Source organism: Varanus komodoensis, unplaced genomic scaffold (assembly GCF_004798865.1).
Source record: "Varanus komodoensis strain SLA01 unplaced genomic scaffold, ASM479886v1 scaffold15, whole genome shotgun sequence".
NCBI classification, from domain to species: Eukaryota; Metazoa; Chordata; class Lepidosauria; order Squamata; family Varanidae; genus Varanus; species Varanus komodoensis.
Window position 1 is genome coordinate 25,523,783 of NW_025335440.1, and position 23,685 is coordinate 25,547,467.

The 23,685-nt window shown below is 38.4% G+C and overlaps 1 protein-coding gene across 3 annotated transcripts in view; it reads right to left on the minus strand.

The window, feature by feature from the left end:
* Window positions 1-397: 397 nt before the first annotated feature.
* Window positions 398-23,685, minus strand: part of STAM (signal transducing adaptor molecule) — a 32,180-nt gene continuing 8,892 nt past the window's right edge. The window contains exons 3-14 of one of the 3 annotated variants that reach the window (XM_044424794.1): window positions 20,386-20,461; window positions 20,193-20,288; window positions 19,198-19,344; window positions 17,098-17,188; window positions 15,637-15,829; window positions 12,643-12,737; window positions 10,680-10,768; window positions 6,404-6,491; window positions 5,961-6,015; window positions 3,388-3,541; window positions 2,633-2,808; window positions 398-1,576 (exon numbers count right to left, since the gene is read on the minus strand). In XM_044424794.1, coding sequence (XP_044280729.1) covers window positions 1,342-1,576; window positions 2,633-2,808; window positions 3,388-3,541; window positions 5,961-6,015; window positions 6,404-6,491; window positions 10,680-10,768; window positions 12,643-12,737; window positions 15,637-15,829; window positions 17,098-17,188; window positions 19,198-19,344; window positions 20,193-20,288; window positions 20,386-20,461 — 1,495 coding nt within the window. In that variant the 3' untranslated portion in view covers window positions 398-1,341. Of the gene's footprint in view, window positions 1,577-2,632; window positions 2,809-3,387; window positions 3,542-5,960; window positions 6,016-6,403; window positions 6,492-10,679; window positions 10,769-12,642; window positions 12,738-15,636; window positions 15,830-17,097; window positions 17,189-19,197; window positions 19,345-20,192; window positions 20,289-20,374; window positions 20,462-23,685 lie in introns of all 3 variants that reach the window. The other 2 variants (XM_044424795.1, XM_044424796.1) reach the window with 2 other exon arrangements.

The window sequence follows — 23,685 nt, forward strand, 5'->3', positions numbered from 1 at the left end:
GAAAAAATACATGCAAGAAGCCACCCCGAGGCTTCGGCGAATGGGGCGGCATAAAAATATTTTAATAAATAAATAAAATAATAAGAAACAAAAAACAAAGACAAATGGACAAGTAAAAGAAGAAAAGGAACAAGATTAAATAACTGATAAAGTTTGCTGAAGAAGAGTTCCACAGAGACTGACCTCTGAGCTGCTACTGAGAGAGAACCGTGCTTGGCCCAGCTCCTCAAGGCATGAGCACTCAAGCAGATGTCTCCCCCTGAAGGTGGTAGTATGCCATTTTCCTACTTGGAGGTTGTTCTGCATGGAACCCATACAGGAGGTTAGCAAAATTGAAGAAGTATAAAAAGGCCATATATTTTAGCAAAAAAACCACAATCACGTGATCTGACAACTATGGCAGTCCTTAACAAGACTTTAATCAATGTAGTGTTTTTTTCTGTTCCAGTTTAAAAATGCCATTCACTCACAGCCAATGTGTTCTCTGTCTTTGGCGTGATCTCCACCAATATACACAGAATATACTTCAGCATTCAGGTGACATGAAACCAGCATGGAAATGTAAGTTACATCATTTAAACAATAAACATAAAACAGTTCAAATGTGTTTCATGGTCCCATGAGTTTAGCAGCTTGCAAGTTATTGTTTTGAAACCATTATTCATAAAAGCAGTATGCATTCTGAATGCAGAGTGTCTGAAGTTCTAGGCCCCTTACTTTGGTAGATAATGTCATCAAGTAGCACCAAATGCTACAGGAAGGCAGGACACACTTGCATTCATTGTACAATTAATGAAAAACTAGACTGTTCAGTTTCAAGAGCATATCCGTAGCCTGTAAGTATTTATGATATGCAGGTTAGAGCCTTGTCCTACACTTTGAACAGACATTCTTATAAAATCCATGAACATGGTCCATCTGTTCATGATTAATAAAACAGTAATGCAAATTATTTTAACACTGTTATATATTCACATGATCACCATAGTAATTCAAAACAGCCACTAACACAAACACACTATATGTACATAACGTATATGCTGTAAGAGTTTGCCAAGTTGACTCTTCACAAACTAACCAGTTTCAGCATACATAAATAACCTTGTACCAATGTTTAGGCATTTTAAAGGAATTAAAAGTCCTAAGTATTTTAACTCCTTTGCAAACTTAAAAAAATCCTAAAAAGTCAGTGCAAATAGAATTGTCATACTTGTTCACCAAGAAAGATTCCTATTAAGCTGAGGATAACCCACATTTAAGATATTAAAGGAATAAACTCATAACATTGTAAACTGCCTTCTGCAGAGGTTAGACCAGATTAGGAATCAGAAGTCCTAGATCCTATAGAAGTGCCTTCTGAGAGTAAGTATTTTGTTGTGATGATGCAGGCTGTTGTGGTGATGGCTGGCTACCTGGTGGTTGGGGCAAGGTTGAGGTGACTAAGTTATAGTTTGGCACCTGGGACATAGTTCCGGAATTCTGATAAACAGCAACATCAGCAGTAGCAGCTGGAGGTGGGCTGTAGACTGAAGCTTGGCTGGAATATGTGTTTCCTGGAACAGATCCAACCATTGCGCTGGAAGCAAAGTGGGGAGAAAAATAGGTCAGTACAGGGTATAAACGTGGTAGCCAAAATTAATGTAATTCCTCACTGGACATACAGAACACACACACAACACAGAGGCAACTTTTCAAAAACTAAGGGAAGCAAAGTTCACAAAAACTGCTAGACGCCCAAAGCATTTTGCATCCAGGAACTTTACATCACAGGCAATTTGATCAGTTTCTTCTAGGGATGCTTAAAAGATTACTCTGAAAAAAATGGTTTAGTCTGGCCTAAGTTATTGAGACAATCTAAATAGTTCCTGTGCACCTCTAAGGTTTTCTCTTGACATTCCCCCACCCTGCTGCGTTGCCTCTCCTGTAGGTTTTTGTTCTTGAAATACAAAGCTTTTCCAGACTATTTTAACTGCACATCATTCATTATGTTTACTCTGTCTCCATAGCAGCAGCAGAAAGTTTTCCACTATATCAATGGTAAAGTGCACTAGTGGATGTATCCAAACAAATATTTGGTAACTGAATTTTTAAAAATAATAGTAGGATGGTCAAATGCATACTCTCTGTTATCATTTCATTTCATACAGTATTTCAGGATGTAAGTTAATTTGTGATTTAAGCAGATAAAACACTTCCAAAGACTCTTAATCTTAACAAGTGCGGGAGGATTGTAAATCTAGGAAACTAGGATGTTGTTCTGAAAGTCTAACTACGATAAAGTAGTACTACGGCATATCTTGTGTAAAATCTGGCTTACAGTCTAAACATTAAGAAGTAATCCTACAGAATTAGAATTCACTTCTCGATAAATAACTGAAGGATTATACTGTAAATCTCATTCACCTACCAAACAGGTGAATGAGATTTACAATATAATCCTTCAGAGTTTGCATTTCTATTTTACCTATGCTCTGTAACTGAAACTGGAGAACAAATGCCTAATCTAAATAGATGATCACAGATCAATGCTTCGATCTCACTTTCAAGATAAAATTCCCATCAATTATTCACTTTAAAAACCCCTAGTTCACATTAAATTCTAAATCTTGGATATTTAAACTTTCACAATTACTTTGTGTAAGATGTCTGAACAGGCTGACTGGGTAATCCAGAGCTTGCTGCTGGAGGAACTGTTGCTTGATTCAGAGTTGGAAGTTGCTCTGATGGAAGACTGTAGCCTTGAACATGGCCCATCTGTGCGCTCCCTGCCACCAAATATGCATTACTTTGAGGCTGTCCTGGATAAACCTACAGCATACACAATGAGCAGAAGTAAACACAGGAATAAACCATTTCCATTTCACCTTATGGTTCCTCACTTTTCTCTACCTGAATCCATAAAATCATGATCCAAAAGCACCTTAGCAATATTTGCTTACTAATTAAATGTTGAAGTAAAGGTTCACTGATGCCCCTTATTACTGCATATCAACAGTGATAACTGATGTTTAATTCACCCTTGTAAATAACCCATCCTCTTGCATGCTCTGAACGCTAAATAATTTCTTCATAGGGTATGTGTAATTTCTTATTGGTCCCAATTTGCTTCAATTAATTGGGAAGCATAGTAAATGCCGCCTGATGAAATCTGGCAGGTATACAATTATATGCATTTTACTTCACAGTAGTTCCTTGCTGCCCTCTAAAGAATCTTTGTGCACCTCCCAGCAAAATAGAAGGAAGCTATGTAAACAACACATGCCAGCAGTTAGAAGCCAATGTTCCATGACTGCATAATTCCACGCACTGTTATGTTTTCCAAGGACTTGGATGAAATGTTTTACCCCATGGTATCTGTCACAGATCTTTAAACACCCAAATACATACCTGAGAGCCAGATACACCGGACTGAGCCATATAGTACTGTTGGTTTTGTAGTTTGGAATACATTGAATACATTGGATCCTCATTCATCAATTTGGTATATAATGAGAGTGCCTCCATCACTTTGACATTGAGCTCTGAGAGTTCTGAATGTTTCCTGAATGAGATATTTTAATGTAAATGACAATCTTTTTCTACAAAATGAAATCAAGTGTGCATCATGGTTCAGTTAACTGTTTAATCACTGGCTTTCTGAATCAGAGAAAAAAGAATCCATTTTATTGCAAATGCCAGGAATAAAAAAGGAGCTCTCCTGCCTTCTGACAGCAGCAGCCAAGAGGCCTTCTTCCACCTCTGAATGATCTACTGCAGCACGAAGGTGTCAGCTTAACTCCAAGCTAGGGTACTAAGCTTGGGAGTTTCCATGGCATGGAATATCTTTTAGAGACCAAGTGCCCAAACTACAATCCAAAACCCACTTATTTATCGCAAAGTGTCAACACTACAATAAAACCTGAAAACTGAGACCCCTATGAACGCTGTTATCCGATGCTCAGCTGCTGGGGCGATGCTGGCGTGACTTGGCTTGCGTACTGACAGAGAGGGTTCTGCATGCCTGTTGTGACACGCGTGCCATAGTTCACCACCACTGCCCTAACCCTAATATAGGGGTAAAATATCATTGAAAAGAGGGTGATTTTGAAAAAGCCTTCCTTGAGTACAGTGGTACCTTGGCTCACGAATGCCTCAGTTCACAACCAAATTGGGTCGCAAACAAAAATTTCATTAAAAAATTGAATCAGGTCGTGAACTCTGCACTGGGTGGCGACCGTGACTGCAGTCATCTCCCCACCACCCCAAGTGGGGAGATGGCCGCGATCATGCTGGGGGCGGGGAGGGGGTGATGGCCGAGATCGCACCCGTCTTTCCTGCATGAACGCAACTGTGATCTTGGCCATTTCCCCTCCCCCAGCACGATCGCGCCCATCTCTCCCCCTCAGTGTGCCCGCGTTCACACCGCCCCCCCAGATCACGCCTGCGTTCACGCCCGTCTCTCCCCCCCAGCACGCCCGTGTTTGCTCCCATCTCTCCCCTCTCCAGCACGCCAGGATGACAGGCGCATGCAGGGATGACGAGCACAATCACGATTGTGCTGGGGGAGTGGATGGCTGGGCTCGTACTTGGGGTGGGGAAGGGGGAGATGGCCGTGATCTTTTTTGTTCTTTGTCACTTTGCTTCTTCACATTTTTCTGATTAAACAAAAATAGTTACAGAACGGATTAACCTCATTTACATTGAACCTTATGGGGAAATTTAACTTGGCTCACAACCAATTTGGGTCACGGCCAGAGTCCTGGAACAGATTAAGTTTGTGAGCCAAGATACCACTGTACCTTTTTCTGCAGAGCTCATCATTTCTGCCCATTCTAAACACATTCCAACCATCAGAATCATGCCAGGACACCTCGTCTTTCTAACCCTAACTCTACCCTGGTGCACACCCCTAACCCAAATAGAGGGCTATAGTTTCATTGAAAAGAGGGCAGTTTTGAACAAGCCTCCCTTGAGTTGCTTTTTCTGCACTGCTCATCATTTCTTTCCATTCTATACACATTCCAACCATCAAAATCATGCCAGGACACCTCATTTTTCTAACCCCAACCCTACCCTGGTGCGCACTCCTAACCCTAATATGGGGTAAAATACCATTGAAAAGTGGGCGATTTGAAAAAGCCTTCCTTGAGTAGCTTTTTCTGCACAGCTCATCATTTCTGCCCATTCTGAACACATTCCAACCATCAAACTCATGCCAGGACACCTTGTTTTTCTAACCCTAACCTAGTGATGGTGAACCTTTTAGAGACCGAGTGACCAAACTGCAACCCAAGACCCACACTGCAATAAAACCTGAAAACTGAGGTTTTAGTTTAGAAAAAACAACTCACAGCCAGTCCAAGTGTGTGTGTGTGTGTGTGTGTGTGTGTGTGTGTGTGTAACCTTGGCAACAAACTGACCGGCCATGAGAAAGCTCGGATGAGTTGAGGCTAATGAGTTGTGGCTTGTGATGACATCACCTGGCACCACTACTCCTTTCCGAGCATGCGCATGGTCCCTACGTGTGCTGTTATCCACTGCTCGGCTGCTGGGGCGATGCTGGTGCAATCTGGCTCATGTGCTGACGGAGAGAGCTCTACATGCCCGCTGTGGCACGCATGCCATATGTTTGCCACTACTGATCTAAAGAAATGCTTGGCTGAGAAGGGAATGCAGATACCCAAGAATAAAAATGGCTGCCAGGAACAAGACAGAACATGCCTCTTCACATGGGAAATGGAATGAAAACCACAAAAAAATAAGGAACTAACATTTGATAATTTTTGAAAATCCAGGATAGCGACAAGAGTCAACTATCCAATGATTTTTTTTAAAAAAATGCATTTGCCGCCGTTATGTAAGTGCAAGATTTAAAATAAACAGCTCATCTCTGAAACAAATTCCTTTCTTTTCATTTCAAAGTTCTTTCATTCTTGTTGCTTTTAAAAATCAGGATTTTCTCCACTGTTATCTATCCATACCTGTCAATATCTTCTAGCTTTTCATCAATGAGTGGTCCCATCTGATGGCATATTGCTAAAAGTAAAGTATGGATAACAAAAATAAAATCATTTGCTGTGTTTTAACATGACCTTGTGATGTTCGTGTTTTGTTGTATTAATTCGAAATCATTCTAGTATTTACACAGCCTGCAATCTGATTTGATGAGGGGCAGTATAAAAATAATTTAAAATTAATAGCATAACGTAAAAGTATTCTATAAAGAAAGTCAACAGAAGCAGTTAAGCAAATTATATGTAAGAGAAACCTTTCAATAAAACAAGTAGAAATCTTAAGATTGTCAAGCAAGGTCAATTTACTATGGTGTTGGCCACACAACAGGTTCTGGAGTGGGCATCCCCAACTGCTCTTAGGTGGAGTTTGTAGGTGGCAGCTTGAGCAGAACTTAGGAAAGAAGGCTTACTCTCAAGATGGATTAGCTCAGGGAGGTCTGGCTGATCATCCGATGGATCTGCACTTTGCAACATTTGCAACAACTGGTCCATTTTATCCTAAAATATGAGACACATTTTATAATTTGGAACAGGTCATTATATATTTGGAATCTTATTTCAAAGAACTATTTCAGTCATGTCCAATGATTTGAATATGTCTAATTAAATTGTTGGTTTTCATGTCTGCAGATCCTGAAAACAATTAGAAGCTTTCAAAGTGGCAGTGAGGGAATTGCTGATGGAGAAATAGAAGCTCAAGGCCCATTCGTGCATGCAGAACAAATTGCACTGCTTCTTGAATCTCTGGACATGGCCAAAATATTACAATAGCTTTAATGAAAACTTATACCACATATACAAAATTTATTTACTATCAATATGTGTACTCTATGATAAAACACATACATAGCATAAACTATTATACTTTATAAATAATTTATTCCTGTAATAAAACCATGGGTCGATTACTTGGGAACATTCTGAGCCAAAATATTGCCATTGATTGGTTGTCTAGAAACAGCAAACTCAGCTAAAATATAACTGTAACTGAAATTATCTTCACTGGGATCTATAAAATCTATTCCAAGCCTATTAACTGACATGATTTATTTAATACATTTCATATGCAAGTCAATATTAAAAACACCCAAAAGTGCAAAAGTTGGCAGTGACTACATCCTTCAAACAGAAACCATTTTCCCCATGTCACGGATCTCTGAACTGGAATACTTCCTAGTCATTGACTGAATTTGCACATCATGATATGTCATTGTGGCTAACATGGGAGTAGGGGATGTCTTGTATGAAACCAGACTGCTTCTCACAAGGAGGTTTATTTGGGGGCAACAAGTCACCCTGACAAACCATGGCTTCTTGTAGGATTGTTTCACTGATGCACAAATGTCACTGGTTCGCCAGCATTTTTCCCCATTCTAGAAAATTCCACAACTGTTTTATCGTTTTTGCTTGATATTTTCCAGATGCAAACGTGTGCTCTTATGTCTGTCTGATAGTTTTTGCCTTGTAAGTTTCAGCTACCATAGGGAAGTAGAGTATGTAACAGAGTGGCCAGGAGAGACTCCATATATAATATGTGCACAGTTGCCAGCTGTCAGTCACCAAACATAAGGGAAGAAGAGGCAAAAGCAGGTTCTCCAAAAAGGGTTGGGAACAATATTAGCCATTTAATCCTCCTTTAACTAAGAGTTTTCATTGTCATCTGCACCATTTCAACAATTCTCTGAACTTCCAGCCACCGCAGAAAGAGGGTTAATCACCCACTGTTTCTTGAGCACTTGCTCGTGTGGTTGGTTCTAGTCCCTATCAAGTTTAAAAAAACACACACAAAAATGAAAACAGCACCCTGACATGGCAACTGAATAGTGTCAGTTGAGCACTTAAAAAAGAGAGAGAGAGAGAGAGAGAGAGAGAGAGAGAGAGAGAGAGAGAGAGAATTACACTGCTGAGTTCTTGTGTGGTTGTTCAGGGGACACCTAGTTCCCTAGTCATATTTTTCTACTTTGACCAATCTTGGTTGCTGATAACTTTGTTTTTATCATTGGTAGGTAAGTGCATAATAATTATAATTGTGCTATAAAATATTATACTTGGTGATTTCTGTATGTCAAGCTGCTTTTTAAAGCACCAGTGCAGGCCAGTTCTTTTTCCTGGTTGGTAGGCAACCCAGTTCTCAGAACTGCCAATGCTAGCAATCATAAAAACAAGTAACAGCCTTCCTTTAAAGGGGTTTCAGGATATCTTTATTGTGTTTTTGACTTGAAGTCTACATCCCTTCACTCAGACTCTTATCATAAGGTATGTATGCCACTACTAATGGAAGATAGGAAAAAGTCCAACATGTGAAGGATTTGAAAGGAAATCTAAAATGAGATTTTGGTTGAATGCTTATTTATTCTTCTAATTAAGTCAGGTGTTTATAACAGGCAGCCCAACTAGAAATACAACATATTGAGAGAATGGGATTCTACCATAAGCACGTCAACTATGCCAAATTAAGCAAACATTGCAAAGTGGGAGGAAGCGAAGTCAGTCCATACAGGAATGGAGGAGTTGGAGGAGATTCACAGCTGGTACATGTGCAAATGTCTAGAAAGTCTTCACAGAGGCAAAAATGTTCTTGGATCAATAATGACTTCCAGCATATTTAAAAAAAAACCCTAAATGGGTATATAGGAAAGACAGTGACTGTCTTGCAAGTTTTCCAGCCTTGCACATCATTACACAAGGGTAACAACCATTGAGAGAATGGGAAGTTACAGGGGAGGAGGGATCCAGCAAGAAACAAGCCCCCAAATTCTGCAAACCATCCCTCCCACTCCAGACACATTTCCACAATCTGTCTCTGGAAAACTTGTCCCAGTGCCAACTCCCCTCCTCCTGAACTTGCCTGCTCTGAAGGGAAAACTGAGAAGCCCACAGATAAATACAAGAGAACGATCCATGCTTGCATGAGAGTAAAGGCCATAAAGAGAGCATGGGTTTATAAAAGTGGACTGAAGAAACCCAGGATATACTGGCAAAAATAGAATGAAAAGCTCCATTTGGTAAAAATGAAGAGTAGGTCTCTCTCAGCTTGACACAATAAATTAGCATAACATTAAGTATTGAACTATAGCAGAGGTTCCCTAATTGCTCATCTGGAAGTCTTTATAGATGTAAAAGAATTCTGTTCCCATCTGCCCAAATATTCTGAATTCATTCCACAGAAACCAGAACAAAAGTAACTTGACTAGATGGTCTTCTAATCATCAGGTCAGTGAAACACTGTCAAGCTCAATTTTCTTTTTCCCCAGAAGTGCATATACCTACATTCTTGCTTTTGCCACTCCCTGCTCACTTTGGTTTTCAATTGACTGCTGGAATTTGTGCACAAATCAGCTTGCATTCAGTCTTGTCCCATCAGTTACCATGTATGTTACCTACTGCATCTGCTCCCTTTGACAGTTGAAGCTTACAGGGCCACCGGTATGTGATTAACTCCTATCAGACAGCCTTAAGTGCAAAAGACCAACCACAATAATAAAAGCGTAACACAGGTGCACAATTTTCAGGGGCTGGGGGAGGGGGGAACAACCCTTACTGTGGTGGGTTTTTGGAAGCTCCTGAACAAAGACATAAGCAGAACGCATATTGGCAAATGAAAAGGAGTGCTTATTGGACTGGAAGACATGAAGGACCTGGGATACCAGCTGGAGAACAAGAGGGAAGGAGGGAGCGAGCAAGCCATGGTGTGCCAGATTATCTGTCAGGCACGTGGCAGCCTGTTTCCGGCAGCTTGTTTCCATGAACACCACACACTGTGCAGCTTATTTTCAAAGCACTTAGCATGACAGGCAAATTTATCCATTAATACTTATTTTAGCTCCATCACCACCTAGTGGTAGAATGGAAAATAATTACAACAACGTTTGCAACGTAAAGTATATTGAGGTAAAGGTTGATGGCACAAAAAGACATATAGAACCATTCAATCCTAACTTTTTAAAATTGATTCAATATGAATACAGTATCAAGAGGAAGTTATTTTATCAAAATGTTGACCAAATGCTAGTCAGGGTGTCCGGCAAGCAATATTAGAAATGTTTGATATGTTCATCAATCTACTACTCCATGGGTAGGAGGAAGAACATAGAATAACACAAGCCCTCAAAGCCCACCTACAGATTGCTGGCCAGCACCCATCCTTCTCCAGCTTTCAGTTCCAACCATATGCGTGAAAACCTAGGCATTTTTAAAACATGAACTGTTCTAAAACAAAAAGTCATGTGCAGAAAAGTAGGCATTTTACTTGCAAGATCAAGGACAGGTCACTTTGGAGGGCGTTCATTCATACAGCTGGAGATGGCTTGATCAGACATGACAAAAATTTCACCGTGCAATTGTATTTCATGGAAGAATAATCTACTACATTGTGTTCTCCAGTAAGGCTGTTTGTTATTGTATCCTGAGAGCAGGATCCTTAAAGAAGGAATAGGCAGAACTAGACAGACTAACCAGGTCTCAGACAGTGAGATGTGCCATCTCTCAAGTCTGATGTAAAGAGATTGGAAGAGACAAAGAAACCCATTACCAAGAATATAATCAGAACTAAAAATTGGGGAAAGCTGTTTAGGCTACCCCTCCTCAGTATATGATCAGCTGAAAGGATGCTACCGATTCTCAAATTGAAAGGATTCAGTAATGACATCATATACCCATTATTGCTATCTGCTTTTTAATACATACTTCATCAATATAAACTGGTTCAGGCTCCGGTTCAATTGTTTCAACTTGAACTTCATCACTAAATTGCACTGTTTTTTTCTCAGTTTTCACTGGAAAAATATAAGTTTAAAGAATATTGAACAGTAAGGTAAAGCTTTATACTGAACCACAAATTACAACTCAAGACATTCTGTGTATAATATACAGAGTTGGAGCCAGATTCAGGCATGTTGAACTTCTATAACAAAGCTATGTAATGAAATAAATGAAACTTTCAGGCCCCGGAGTTAGTTCATCCAGACTAATGAAAAAGCTATACAGAGTATTGATTGGTGGGTGCTTATTTTTTATTTATCTGTTTTTGATCTTTTAATTGAAGCAAATATGTTTTAATTATTCTACACTGTATACTTATTTTGTTATTTTTAGTTCCCTTCCATACTATTTTCACTGAAAAGGCATAATACAAAAATAAATAAATGGTGGACCCTGCTGAATGGGGTAATCAGCGGTGTAGCAGAGTGAATGGGAGGACTTTTGAATTCCAAACTCAGGCAGAGAATCTTCCATGAACAAAAACTGTGTTCAGGGAAAGTTGTGTCACCTAATTTAAGGGGGGGTCCCCTCTACTTTCTCCCATACCATAAGCAATAACCAGCCTCATTTTACAGAGACAGCCAACCCTAACTGAATTTTGGGGAAGCTTGGAGGGATGGCTGCATAGAGGGAAAAAGTGAATTTGCTCCTGCCAGTCTAGCTACACATGCATAAATCCGGATCCAGTTCATGATATAAAACTATTTGGACTCTTAAATAAAATGTATCAACAGGCAAGACAAACTCCTTTGTCACATGCAAACAGAAAACACTTCTACTCAAACATAGGAGCAAACAAAATTCCCTTTCAAGGTGTCTGCTATAATTGACCATGGTGGGGCTCTGGGGAGAACCCAAAGTGGGACTTAAAAGCCTCTATACATATCTGGACCAGTTATATAACACTGATGAGGATCTTGATCAATGTCATTATATCTTATCAATAAAAATATTAAAATAAGATAAATGCTTACTATTTAAAGAGCACTTTTGAATGCCCAAAGAGCTTCATGTGTATTACCTCGTATCAAGTCTCACCCTTACAAGAATGCTATATAGGAAGTCTCATTATTCCTGACATTACAAATGAGATCAGTGCAGAGGCAAGATTTAAACCAGGGAACAATTTGTTGTTGTTTATGCTGGATGAATGTTCCTTCCAGTTTCAGCTTGAAGTCTCCAACTGGTCTGATCACAGAGTATACTATAACACATGAACCAGGAAACTGGGTTCTTTGTGGATTAAATAACCCAAAATCCACCTATTGTTAGTGTATAATTTAACTTTTTCTTTAACCCACAACCAATCCAAAGTGTCCAATTTTGCAAATCATGGGATAGCCTACAGTAAGAACTAATGGAACCTGCTAACTGAAACTGGAAGCATGTTTTCAGAATGAGCCATGGCAAATTATAAGTTAACTCATGATCTCACTGTTATGTGCAGACCAGGTCTGTAATTCATTCAGATTGCCTCACTAAGTTCTTGCATATGACTCAATAAACAAACATTAAGGAAATAATCCTATGTCCCACTGACAGCAAATTCAAAGAAGGGTTAATGAGGGTGGGGAGAGAAGAAAATTGGAAGGCCAGGATACAAGGCATTCTCAAGCTACTCCAGTCTTACTCCCTCTGCCTCCAAAACTTCAAGCCAGATTGCCCAAAGCTGGCATCTAGCAAAAATGAAAGGCACAAAACATTTACTTCTCCTATTCTGCATAGGATTCATATAATCCTCCAAGTTTGGATCTTGAGTGGATTGCATCCTAGGAGTGTTTGTTCATTGACAGTCTCACAGGTACTAACCAGTAACATGAGATTTAATGGCCTGCTCAATGTGTGGCAAGCAGAAAGTATCTTTCGGCATGAACATTTCATTACTCACTCATTTCTGGTTCAGCAGTAAGATCAGCAGTTACAAAATTAGAAGGAAATAATCCTGTTCCTTGATGAGTTTCACCCTTCCACCAGTTTGGATCACTGTAAGATTAGAAATGAAAGAATTGCATATCTTATTTTAGATGTGAAAATAATTCAGTGGTCAAAAATACTATGTGAATTGCATCTCTACCGACATGAAGGATATATTTTGACAGTATTCTTGATTATTCTAAGAGCCACTTCATTTAAATATTGCCCCCTATTTTCCACATAAGTTTATTAAGATACAAAAAGTAAAGCAGCAGAGGGAGGCATTCACACAGAAACAACCACATGGGGCTACAATTCAGACAATTACATCACTTTATGCCATGATTCCAGCCGAACTTAGTTTTCTTCAGATAGCTGTTCCTATCGTTCATTACACAGAAAGCCCCTGCTGAAACTCATGGATGTTCCAAAATGCAGGCCTCTTGTTCATAAGTAAAGGAAGCAAGACAAATAATGGAATGTACCTAACATAGATCCTTGCACTGCTGCCCCCAAAAGGAAAAAAAGAGTGAAATATATAATTATATGCTTATAAGAAGACATAAGAAGTCTGTAGAGAGCAGTCCCTCAAAATTTCTTGTACAAGTCGAAGTAGACAAACTACTTAAAAGTATGCAAATTAAAGAAATGACTGTGCTACTCTTATTTTGAGAAACTTGGGAGAAAGGGTATAAGCCACTAAAGCAAAGTTGAGGAACATGGGGCCCTGCAAATGTTGGACTGCAAGCCCTAGAATGCATAGCCACCTGTGAAGGATTATGGGACTTGGAGTCCAGCAACATCCAGAGGGCCACATGTTCCCCAACCCAAAACATAGGTATATGAAATTTATCAGGTATGTGGCAAAAAGGTCAAGTTCAACGATTTTAAATCTCAGTGACAAATGATAATCAAGAACTGCAATGCTAATTTAAAGAGGATTTAATTATGCCATTTTCTACCTAGCTTGTATTTACAGTAAATTTTAATTGAGTGAAACTTTTTTACTATGTGCATTGTTTTTGAAAGATACCGTAAATGATCCAATTAATTACACGCTGTTCCATCTAACCATTCTCTTTAGTATTTTGTACTGTTATTGAAATATGAAATCGCATTCAAATGCATTTGTATTGTTACTGTAACTGAAACAGTTTTAATAATATATTTCATGTGATTGTTAATATTTATGTGAATCACTTAATATTTTAATTAAGCATTACCAAAATTTAAACAATCATTATTTAATTTTAACATTAATGATGATATTAACAATTATCCTATTATTGCATGCTATTATATTATTTATAATTTAATATAATTACTTTATTTTGAAACCATTTCAAAAAATTAGAAGAAATTGCAGTACAGGAAAACAAGTGATTAGACCACAAAATCTAGTTTTAAATTGGCAGTACAACTCCTACTATCCCTTCATCATTTAATGTGAGTCTCAGAAAAAAGAAAATAATGTATCAATTTCCATTTAATATTTATTTATGTATTTATTTAAAGCTTTTCTATCCCATCATATTACAGAAAGTCTCAGGATGGTCCAATAATACTGTGATGTAAAGTTTTTATGTAACACAGATGGAAGCATAATTGTACTCCAGAATTAATAAGTGGTCAGCAAGATTCACTGAAATGCCAGAAGAGGTGTTTATCCCTTGTGGATGTGGGAATTGTATTTTAACAATAGTGTAAGAAATATTCCAAGAAATTTTAAAAAATCCAGCAGGCAGCTCACATTTAACAGAATATGGAGTTATCTTTTCACATAATTGTGCTGCGTACTCCAGTACCTTTCAGTTGTATAATCAAAAGCCTAGAAATGTCTGCTAAATGTGACCACATCTTTTTCTGGGAAAGCTTGACAGCAAAAATCCACAGGCTTGGATTCAAAGGGCCCTTCCTTCAGTGGAATGCCTCTTCCACTCAGAGAATCAGGGCCTCCCTGATTTAGCAAACTAGTGTTGTTAGGAACAAAGTGAGCTGAAATTGAGATGTCCTTCCATTGTGCAAACCTCTGTGCATTTGCCTGCACAAGATTGTTAACTGAAATCTGTGGGTTAGTTCCAATAGTGCCATTCCGCTAGCACAAAGCTTTTACTGGAAGCGTCATTTACTGGAAACCCTTGTGCAAATATAAAATCCAATGCTTTGATTCTGCACATGGGGTTGCATAACGCATTAAAACTTTATTAGGCTATATGAGGCTTGCACTAGTTGTTATTCTTCGACTGTACAACCACTAGTGGAACAATGCCAGCTTTTTTCTTTTTTTTGCTACTGCAAAATTGGCTATAGCCTGTGTCTTTAACTGCTTATAATTTAAATACTTTACCCATTTGCTAAGCAAAGTCTCATATAGGAAATATATTAGTGTGCTTCTTACACCATAAAGCTTTGTTTTGTAATGGGAAACAGTTCTAGCACTTCGGAACTGAAAGTTGTGGAAGTTTACTCTTAAGTAATAGTAAATAGTTTACTTTTAAGTACACTTGTTTTTCTTATGCTTCTTTGTGTCCAACCTGTGTTCTTCCAATTGTTTTATCTCCTGGGTCTCCTTTCACAAAATCATGCAGACTCCAAAAGCAGAGTTTACATGTGACAGTAAACTACTAAGGAAGCACTTAACATGTAACTACAGTGCTTGTGGCCTTTTTATATTCTTTTTATACAGTCACTATAATCATTAATTGTTTTAATAGGTTTTAACATGTTGTTATTTATATTATGTTTAATATGGTTTAATATGTGGTTGTAATCTGCCTAAGAAGGCCTTTTGGCAGTTATAGGTAGCATATAAATATGTGCATAAACAAACAAACACAGTCTGCATTTTCAAAACATTAAAAAAACTTTAAAGACATATCCTGCAATCTTGTTTATTTGACAGTATGGAAGCATTACTGTACAGATACCTACTTCACAAACATAATTTTCTGGACTCCAGCAAAGTTACCTGTCATCAAGTACAGTGATAAGTTCTCCAGCTTTAAATGTTAATTCATTATCTTCAGCAGCTTCAAAATCATAAATAGCTCGAACTTTCCGACCCTCATGTTTGTGATTTGCTAAGAGGCTTGAGGTGCTTGGATAAAGACTGGAAAGTGGTGCTTGCTGTTGTCTTTGTTCTTTCAGTGACAACTCAATGGCTGCAAAAAATAAAACACAAGGGTAAATAACAATATAAAAGGTGCCTTTGAATAGCAACCAGTTTAAATTTGGACTATTTAGCTAATTTCCTTTTCCTTAACATGTAAGATTTTTCAATATATAAAAAGGTGAAATAATTCCTACAAACTGGCCCAACACTAGTTTTACTGAAGACATATAGAAAGCTGAATTAGTCATGTGCTCAGATAAAACAGAGACATTTAATGAGTTTTGATTTTTCTGTTGAAGTTGAAATGCTTCTGCTTCCAACACTGAATTAGAGTTGCCAATTTAATGCTTGAACTGTGAATGGGGTGCCACTCAGGAAAGCTCCTACATCTTAAAAGCAAGAGGACTGTGAAATCCTCATGACTGTCTAACCAAAATCATTAAAACCCTACTAAGCAGATGCTTCGATAAAAATCCTTCAAGTATTTCTCCAACTATAGAGGTGGTAAGAGTGCCACCAATGATCTGCCTAAAAACAAGTCTTGAAGGAGGGCTTTCCAAGTATATAAGATGGACTTTCTCGCATTGTTCTCTGAAGAATGCAAGGTTCTTTTTTGAAATATCCTACAGATGCAACAAGATTCATTACAGACCTATGTTCTAATAATGAAAACACAATTAAAATTGGATTGTCACTGCTGAAACAGAAACACCACACAGAAGAAATTATCTACTGCAAAGCCCTTTAAGGAAGTCATTGATTCACACAAAATGACTATCATTTTCCTCCCTATGGAAAAGAAGCTTATTTGAAAAGGAACATCAATTTTTACATACTCATGAAGATCTTGCCAGGCAGCATATATATCATATAAATCTTTATTCAGAGTACAAGCTTGCTGTTGGGATAAAAATCAAAATAAGTATGAAACCAACTTCTTTCTTTCCTTGTCTTTTTTACATCCGTCTCATTTAATACTGAAGCATCTTTTTGCTTCCAAATTGCTTGCTAAACAGTTTACATACAGGTGAGCTGCCTTTTGGGAGGGAAAGCTTGGCAAGTATAACAAGGAATGCACACCTCTGAAGAGCAATACTGTCCTCTTTTCTCTGTTCTTCTTTCCCATTTCATTATAAAAAGTACTGAACAGATTTAATTTCAAAGTAGCACCAAGGTCTCAAAAGAAAAAAATGAAATGTGAGCAAGCTAACGTAGATGTGCAATTTATTCCTATTGTGGAATCAATTATTTATATTGGGCCATTTGAAGAGTTCCATTTATAAGCTTTGTTTTAAAGATTCTCAAACAATAACCAACCTTTAGCTAGATCCTCCTCCTCCTTTTTGTTTGCTACTGTTCCGGGATCCTTGGCTACCAGAGCTGGGCTTGCTTTTGCTTGTTCTGCAGCCTGATAAAAGAAAGAGTTACTAGAAAACTCAGTGTCATTTAAATCCAGTACTGGGAGTTAAACTGGAATTAGTCAGAAACCATTATATTATGAAGCATATTTACCCATTTATTCATCAAGAAGGGGAACAAATGCAAATGAAAAAGTTTCCTCAGAATCATTCACATACCCCATCCCCAACACTCATGTTGTATCCGAACTTTCAGCTATCAATGAATTTCTGGTACAAGATTTGCTCCACAGTTCTTAGAACGTAGTGTGGATGATCAGATCATTAGCAGGCATTTTGCTTTCAATTCCGCATGATGGTATTTGCTGCCATATGAAATAACACATGACTAGAAATGAGAGCCACTGAGTTTAATGAATCTTACTCTCAGGTAAGTAAATATATGTTTGCAGCCTAGGTTTGAGTATAACCTTCAAAAGTAACAGAGTTTCAGAAGCAGACTTTGCACAAATTGCAGTGAATACATTCTCTCTATGTCTGAGGAACAACAAAAACAGCATGGCATACCTAAAGGAATGGAAGAATACTTTCTTAAAGGTTTATCAAAGGTTTCCCAGGAACTCTCATAAACATATATTGGTTCTATACTGCAGAATGCCACTTCACAGACAAGAAACAATTCCAGTTATGCTAGTAAATGCAAAGTCTCCATGCTTTAGCAGAATACAACTGATAGAGCAGTCAAAGGTTTGGCTAATGTTAAATGTCAAAATACTCTGATCCAACATTTGCTAGGATTTCTTTGCTAACCTTAAGGAAAAAGTTAATCCCAAAGATACTGTTGCTACTGAAAAATTCATCTGCACTGATCACCTTCAGATAAATGGCTTGGAGAAGCATTTACTGGTTGTATGGTTCACATAATGGGACAAACCATCATGGGCATCAAACCCGATTGCCTGTCATGTTGTTTGAAACCAACCCAATTCACCCACAGTAGCTTGTTTTCTTCAGACAAGCTATGTGGAAAACCCCATGGCTGTACCAGAATTTGTTTTACCCACGAGGTGTCCTTTAAACCTGGACAGCAGATTCCCTTGTCAATAAAGTCCAGCAGCCAGTGAAGGAGTAGCTGGCATGGGCTTCCTCCTCTACCAACTGTTATCAAGAGCTGTTTTCAGATCCCCACAAATGTGTTGCACTTCAAACTTATTCTTGCAAAATTAGAATCTTGATAAAAGGTGCAAAATGTGGTTTACTCTGAAGACTCTTGGGAAAAATGCAAGGATCTTGCCATGGAGTGGCTGTAAATCACACCAACTCCTTTTCATGAGTGAAGATTACTTGGAACCTTTGGCTCTTGACAGCTTGACTTTTGACAGCTGTCAAGAGAAAGCAAACAGCAAAAGAGCTTATTTGAGCCACTTTGGAGCAATGCCTAGTTCCTGTTGCACTTTGACAGCAAATACATCATCCCACCCCTCCACCTAGAAACAGCTCACTTGAGTTTCAGATTCATGTACTTGCAACATGCAAATGCCTGCAGCTGCACATGTACAGCTAAAAATAAATTTTGACCCCTCCCCAAGAAAAAGAAAGCAAGCATAATGATGCGGAGGAAAAAGATCTAACAGCCACTCCAAGGGTGGTGGTGGTGGTGATAATAATAATAGGAGGGGGGAGGGGGGAGGAGGAAGTGGCAGCAAAAGAATTACAGAGGTAAAAGGCCACAAGGAACCAAAAAAGTGGTGGCAGGGAAGAAGAAATGGATTGGTTTTACTACAGGATCCCATGGGATAACACCTGGACAACAGAGGAGAAATGAGTAGTGCACGTCTGTTTCACAAGACAGGATATTTTTTTTAACAGAAGAGCAGCAAACTTCACAAAGTTAGCTGTGCATTTCTCTGAACTATGGTATGAGAACAAACAAACCACAACTATACTTAAGCAACTGAACAAGGGTGTGATAATTTGTAATTCTTGGTATTATATGCCATCTCCTATAGCTAGATTTTTTGTGAGATCTGTTGTTACTTTTTGTATATCAGCTTTTTACCTGTGAACCAATGACTGGAAACATAACACCTTGATCCTTAAGATTCTTTATCATAGCAGATATCAGACTAAGTTGAGGATCATTCTTAAATTCATCTGTCCATTCCACCATGAGTGCTTTTAATTTTTCACAAACCTTTGGATGGCCCTGTGAAAAAGAACATTAATACATAATTTAAGGAAATCTTTATGGGTTGGATCCTCTTTAAAATAATGGGACAGGCTGAATTAAAATCAATGAGACTTAATAATTTAGCCTAGATCCAATCCTATGTCTTTTCTACACAGAAACCACCAGAAGCAACACAAATTGCATGCCTATTTTAGTTCCTATGTACCTCAAATCATTTTAGAATCCCACCTACACCTTAAAACCATTAATAGCTCCTTCCATAGCATGCATATTCAAACTACCAGGTAGATATAGCCAAAAATGTAAGATTTGTTTCAGGACACAATTCAAATTAGCTGTAAAACTGTTCAAATGCCATATAGCATAGAAGCTATATTTTACTGTTACTCCTCTTAGTCTTACCATCTAAGATGAGAATACTATTTAAATACTGCATTCAAATAACAAGAATAAAGCGATATCCTCACAACTATGAGATCACTTTCTCTGGAAATTCATCCAGCCTAACATAGCTCAAGTTCATGCTGCTGATAGTAAGGGGTTAAGAAAGCAGGAGGCAGACCATTCTGATTATATAATTGCTTCTAATAACTTATTGCCATAACAAAAGGTAGCTGTAGTACCTTAAAGACCAAGTCCTTTATTATGACATCAACATTTGCAGGCATGATAATAAAGTCACCACAACACAATGTATTCACAGCTAGAGACAATATAGCTATCCTCTTGAAATCCTGATCATCAGTTTGTCTGTGTGTATAAACTTTATCTTTGCGAGGCTTCTTCTACCTTCTGGCCTACTTTAATATATTATTTAAACAGTCAACTTTATAAGTAAATTTAAGATGCTTATGATATATTACCTTATTTAGCACGTTGCTTACTTCACTAGCAAAATCTCTTGAACATACTTCTAAATGAAATATTTTACCACAATTTGAGACACAAGCTCCAAGAAGCTAAACAGAGGAAAAGAATCAGAGTTTAAGTATTTTATACTTGGAGTTGAACTTATTAAACAAAGCTATGTTTTAAAAGAACATACTGTCAACATACTGTCAATGCTTGCATAGCAACATGAGGATCCTTGTGGTTAACTCGCTTCATAATAGACCGAAGACAGTCCTTAGGCCTAACAAATAAGACAAAAAGCTTTTAAAAATATATTGACAAACTATAATGCTAATAAGAAAGTAGAACATTACTCAGATGAAAGAATATTAAGTCCTTGCATCAGCTACTTAGCAAGCAGCAGATGCCTCTTACGATACAGCAGTTTTAATTTTTTCCCCTCCTTTAATGACTACTGTGCTCTAGATAAGTCATTCCCCAATAACTGGTTATATAAGAGAGTTTATAACACTAGTTGCCTGTTCTCTAGCAGCAAGAAGTCCTGTTGTATACCACCAGCTCCAAGATCACCTAAGGTGTTGCTGGTGCTTCTTGCAAAAGCCACTACAAAACTAGAAAAACCACTAGGTTAGGCCATATCTGCCTGATCATGGAATTTTGATACCCTCTGCACAGAATAGTCCCTGTTAAACACTGAATCTGGTGCTCTCCAGTTACAGCTTCCATCAGCCCCAGGCAGTACAGCAAATGGTCAGAAATGGTCAGGCAGTACAGCAAATAGTTTGGGAACTATAGCCCCAAAGACCTGGAAGCCACAGATTGGAAAAGACTGTCCTAACTGATAGAAAACAAAGGTAAATCCACTGGCCAAAAAAAAAAAAAAAAAAAAAAAAAAATGAATTCTTTTCCTTTTCTCCTCAACATATCCATTTCCACATCAATGTCTCACTACAGTCACAGTGCCCAAGGTTCCTCAGTCATTCTCTATCTCTTACTTTTAGTTAGGCCTGCTGGTAAACTGGCTGATAAGACAGAGCCAATGCCAGTGATGTGGAGTGGAAAACTTTTCCAAAATTGAGAATTTTCCAGTGCTTTATTTTTTCCACAAGCATTCATTCATTTAAAACATCTGTATGCCGTCCTTCACTATTGTGTCTCAGGATGGCTTACATGATTAAAAGCAAACCATAAACAATTGGTAGAACAGTACAATAAAATGATCAATACCAAAAACAACTAAATTCAATCAAAACCAAATATAATAAAAACTGTAAACAATAAAATTACTAATTTTTAAAATAACGATTAAATAAAAAGGTTTTAACCTGGCACCAAAAATAGTAAAAATGAATGCATGCCAATCACAATACGTATATTATGTCACATGTATACACTCTTTCTTCCTCTTGCAAAGAATACAGGATGGCTTCCAAAGTTCTCATCACTGTTTTATCCTTGCAGCACCATCCCTGTGTGGTTAAGTTGGACTGAGATTTTGTGACGGCCCAAAGTCACCCAGTTAGCTCCATGGCTGAGCAGGGTCTAGAATCCAGATACCAAAATCACAGCCCAGTCCTCTAACCATGTCACTACACCTGCTCTCAAAATTTCAAAGTTGGAATTACTGTTCTTAAGTTGATTACTCTGCTATGGACCATCTGGGTTGTCCTCCATTTCATTTTCAACTTTAGGCTAGGCAGTCTATGAGTAGCCCAGAGTAACTCTGTGATTTTCATGGCTGAATGAGAACTAGAAGCTAGATCTTGTGAGTCTTGTTCCAATACTCTAACCAGTATGCCACACTGGCTCTTCAACCATAAGGACTTCACTTTACATGTTTTTGTTCTCAAAACACAAGCATTCATTACAAAAAAGTGTTTAATATGCACACCCCAGTGATGCGGGTTTCCAGAATATTTGGAATCAGAATGCTTTCTGGAAAGCTTTCTAAAGTAAAATAGATAGATTTGTATAGTGCAGTGGTGGCGAACCTATGGTACGCATGCTGCAACGGGCACACAGAGCCAAGTTGCCCCAGCAGCCGAGCATCAGATAACATTGCACATAGGGGTCATGCGCATGCTCGGAAAGGAGTAGCGCTGCCAGGCAATGATGTCACAAGCCACAACTCATTAGCCACAACGTGTCCAAGCTTTCGCATGGCCAGTCAGTGCGCTGCCAAGGAGAGAGAGAGAGAGAGAGAGAGAGGGAGGGAGGGAGGGAGGGAGGGAGGGAGGGAGGGAGAGGGATACTTGGACTGGCTGTGAGTTGTTTTTTCTAAACTAAAACCTCAATTTTCAGGTTTTATTGTAGTGTGGGTCTTGGGTTGCAGTTTGGGCACTCGGTCTCCAAAAGGTTCATCATCACTAGGTTAGGGTTAGAAAAATGAGGTGTCCTGGCATGACTTTTATTGTTTTTAGTGGTTTTTCATATCTGTAATATTAATTGCTGACTGTAAGCTGCCTAGAGACTCCTCTAGGATTAGTAAGTGGCATATAAAATTAAATAAATATATAAATACTTGACACATTCATGAACTTTAGCAACTCAAAAAGCAGGGTATGATGTACTAACAGTCAACTCATGTGTTTCAATTCTTTGCCCCTAATTTTCTGACGCCTTGGGATTCTTGTAAGAGGAAGTAAGGCTGGGTATAAATCTGATGTAATAGTAATACATATGTGAGCTGATTTTTCCATTTTTGGAAATAGCCATTTCACATTATCTTAAAGATTGTAATATATAAATCTGAGTGCACGTGAGACCTTTGGTTAAAGCCCCCCTCGGACCCACATTTGTTATTCTACATACAAGCTGAATGTCCATGTTTAACTACAGATGGTTTTAGCAGCCAAAAAGTCAACTGTAGTTCAAATGTTGTTGTTGTTAGTTGCGAAGTCGTGTCCGACCCATCGCGACCCCAAGGACAACATTCCTCCAGGCCTTCCTGTCCTCGCCATCCCCCGGAGTCCACCTAAGCTCACACCAACTGCTTCAGTGACTCCATCCAGCCACCTCATTTTCTGCCGTCCCCTTCTTCTTTTGCCATCTATTGTTCCCAGCATTAGGCTCTTCTCCAGCGAGTCCTTCCTTCTCATTAGGTGGCCAAAGTATTTGAGTTTCATCTTTAGTATCTGGCCTTCTAAAGAGCAGTCAGGGTTGATCTTTAGGACTGACTGGTTTGATCGCCTTGCAGTCCAAGGGACTCACACAGTCTCCTCCAGCACCACAATTCAAAGGCCTCAATTCTTCTGCGCTCAGACTTCCTTATGGTCCAGCTTTCACAACTCAAATAGTGACTCATTAACACATATACTTGTGTGTATAGGAAGTAAATAGTGGTTGTATTCTTTGAAGTATAGAAATGCAAATATGCATAACTGCTATGTGAAAAGATGCTAAATGTGTCATGCTTTCACCAACTAATAGCATCCTTCCTTTTGAAGATATCCATGAGGAATTTTCATGTAATGGTGATTAATATAAGTTAACATTTACTATTAA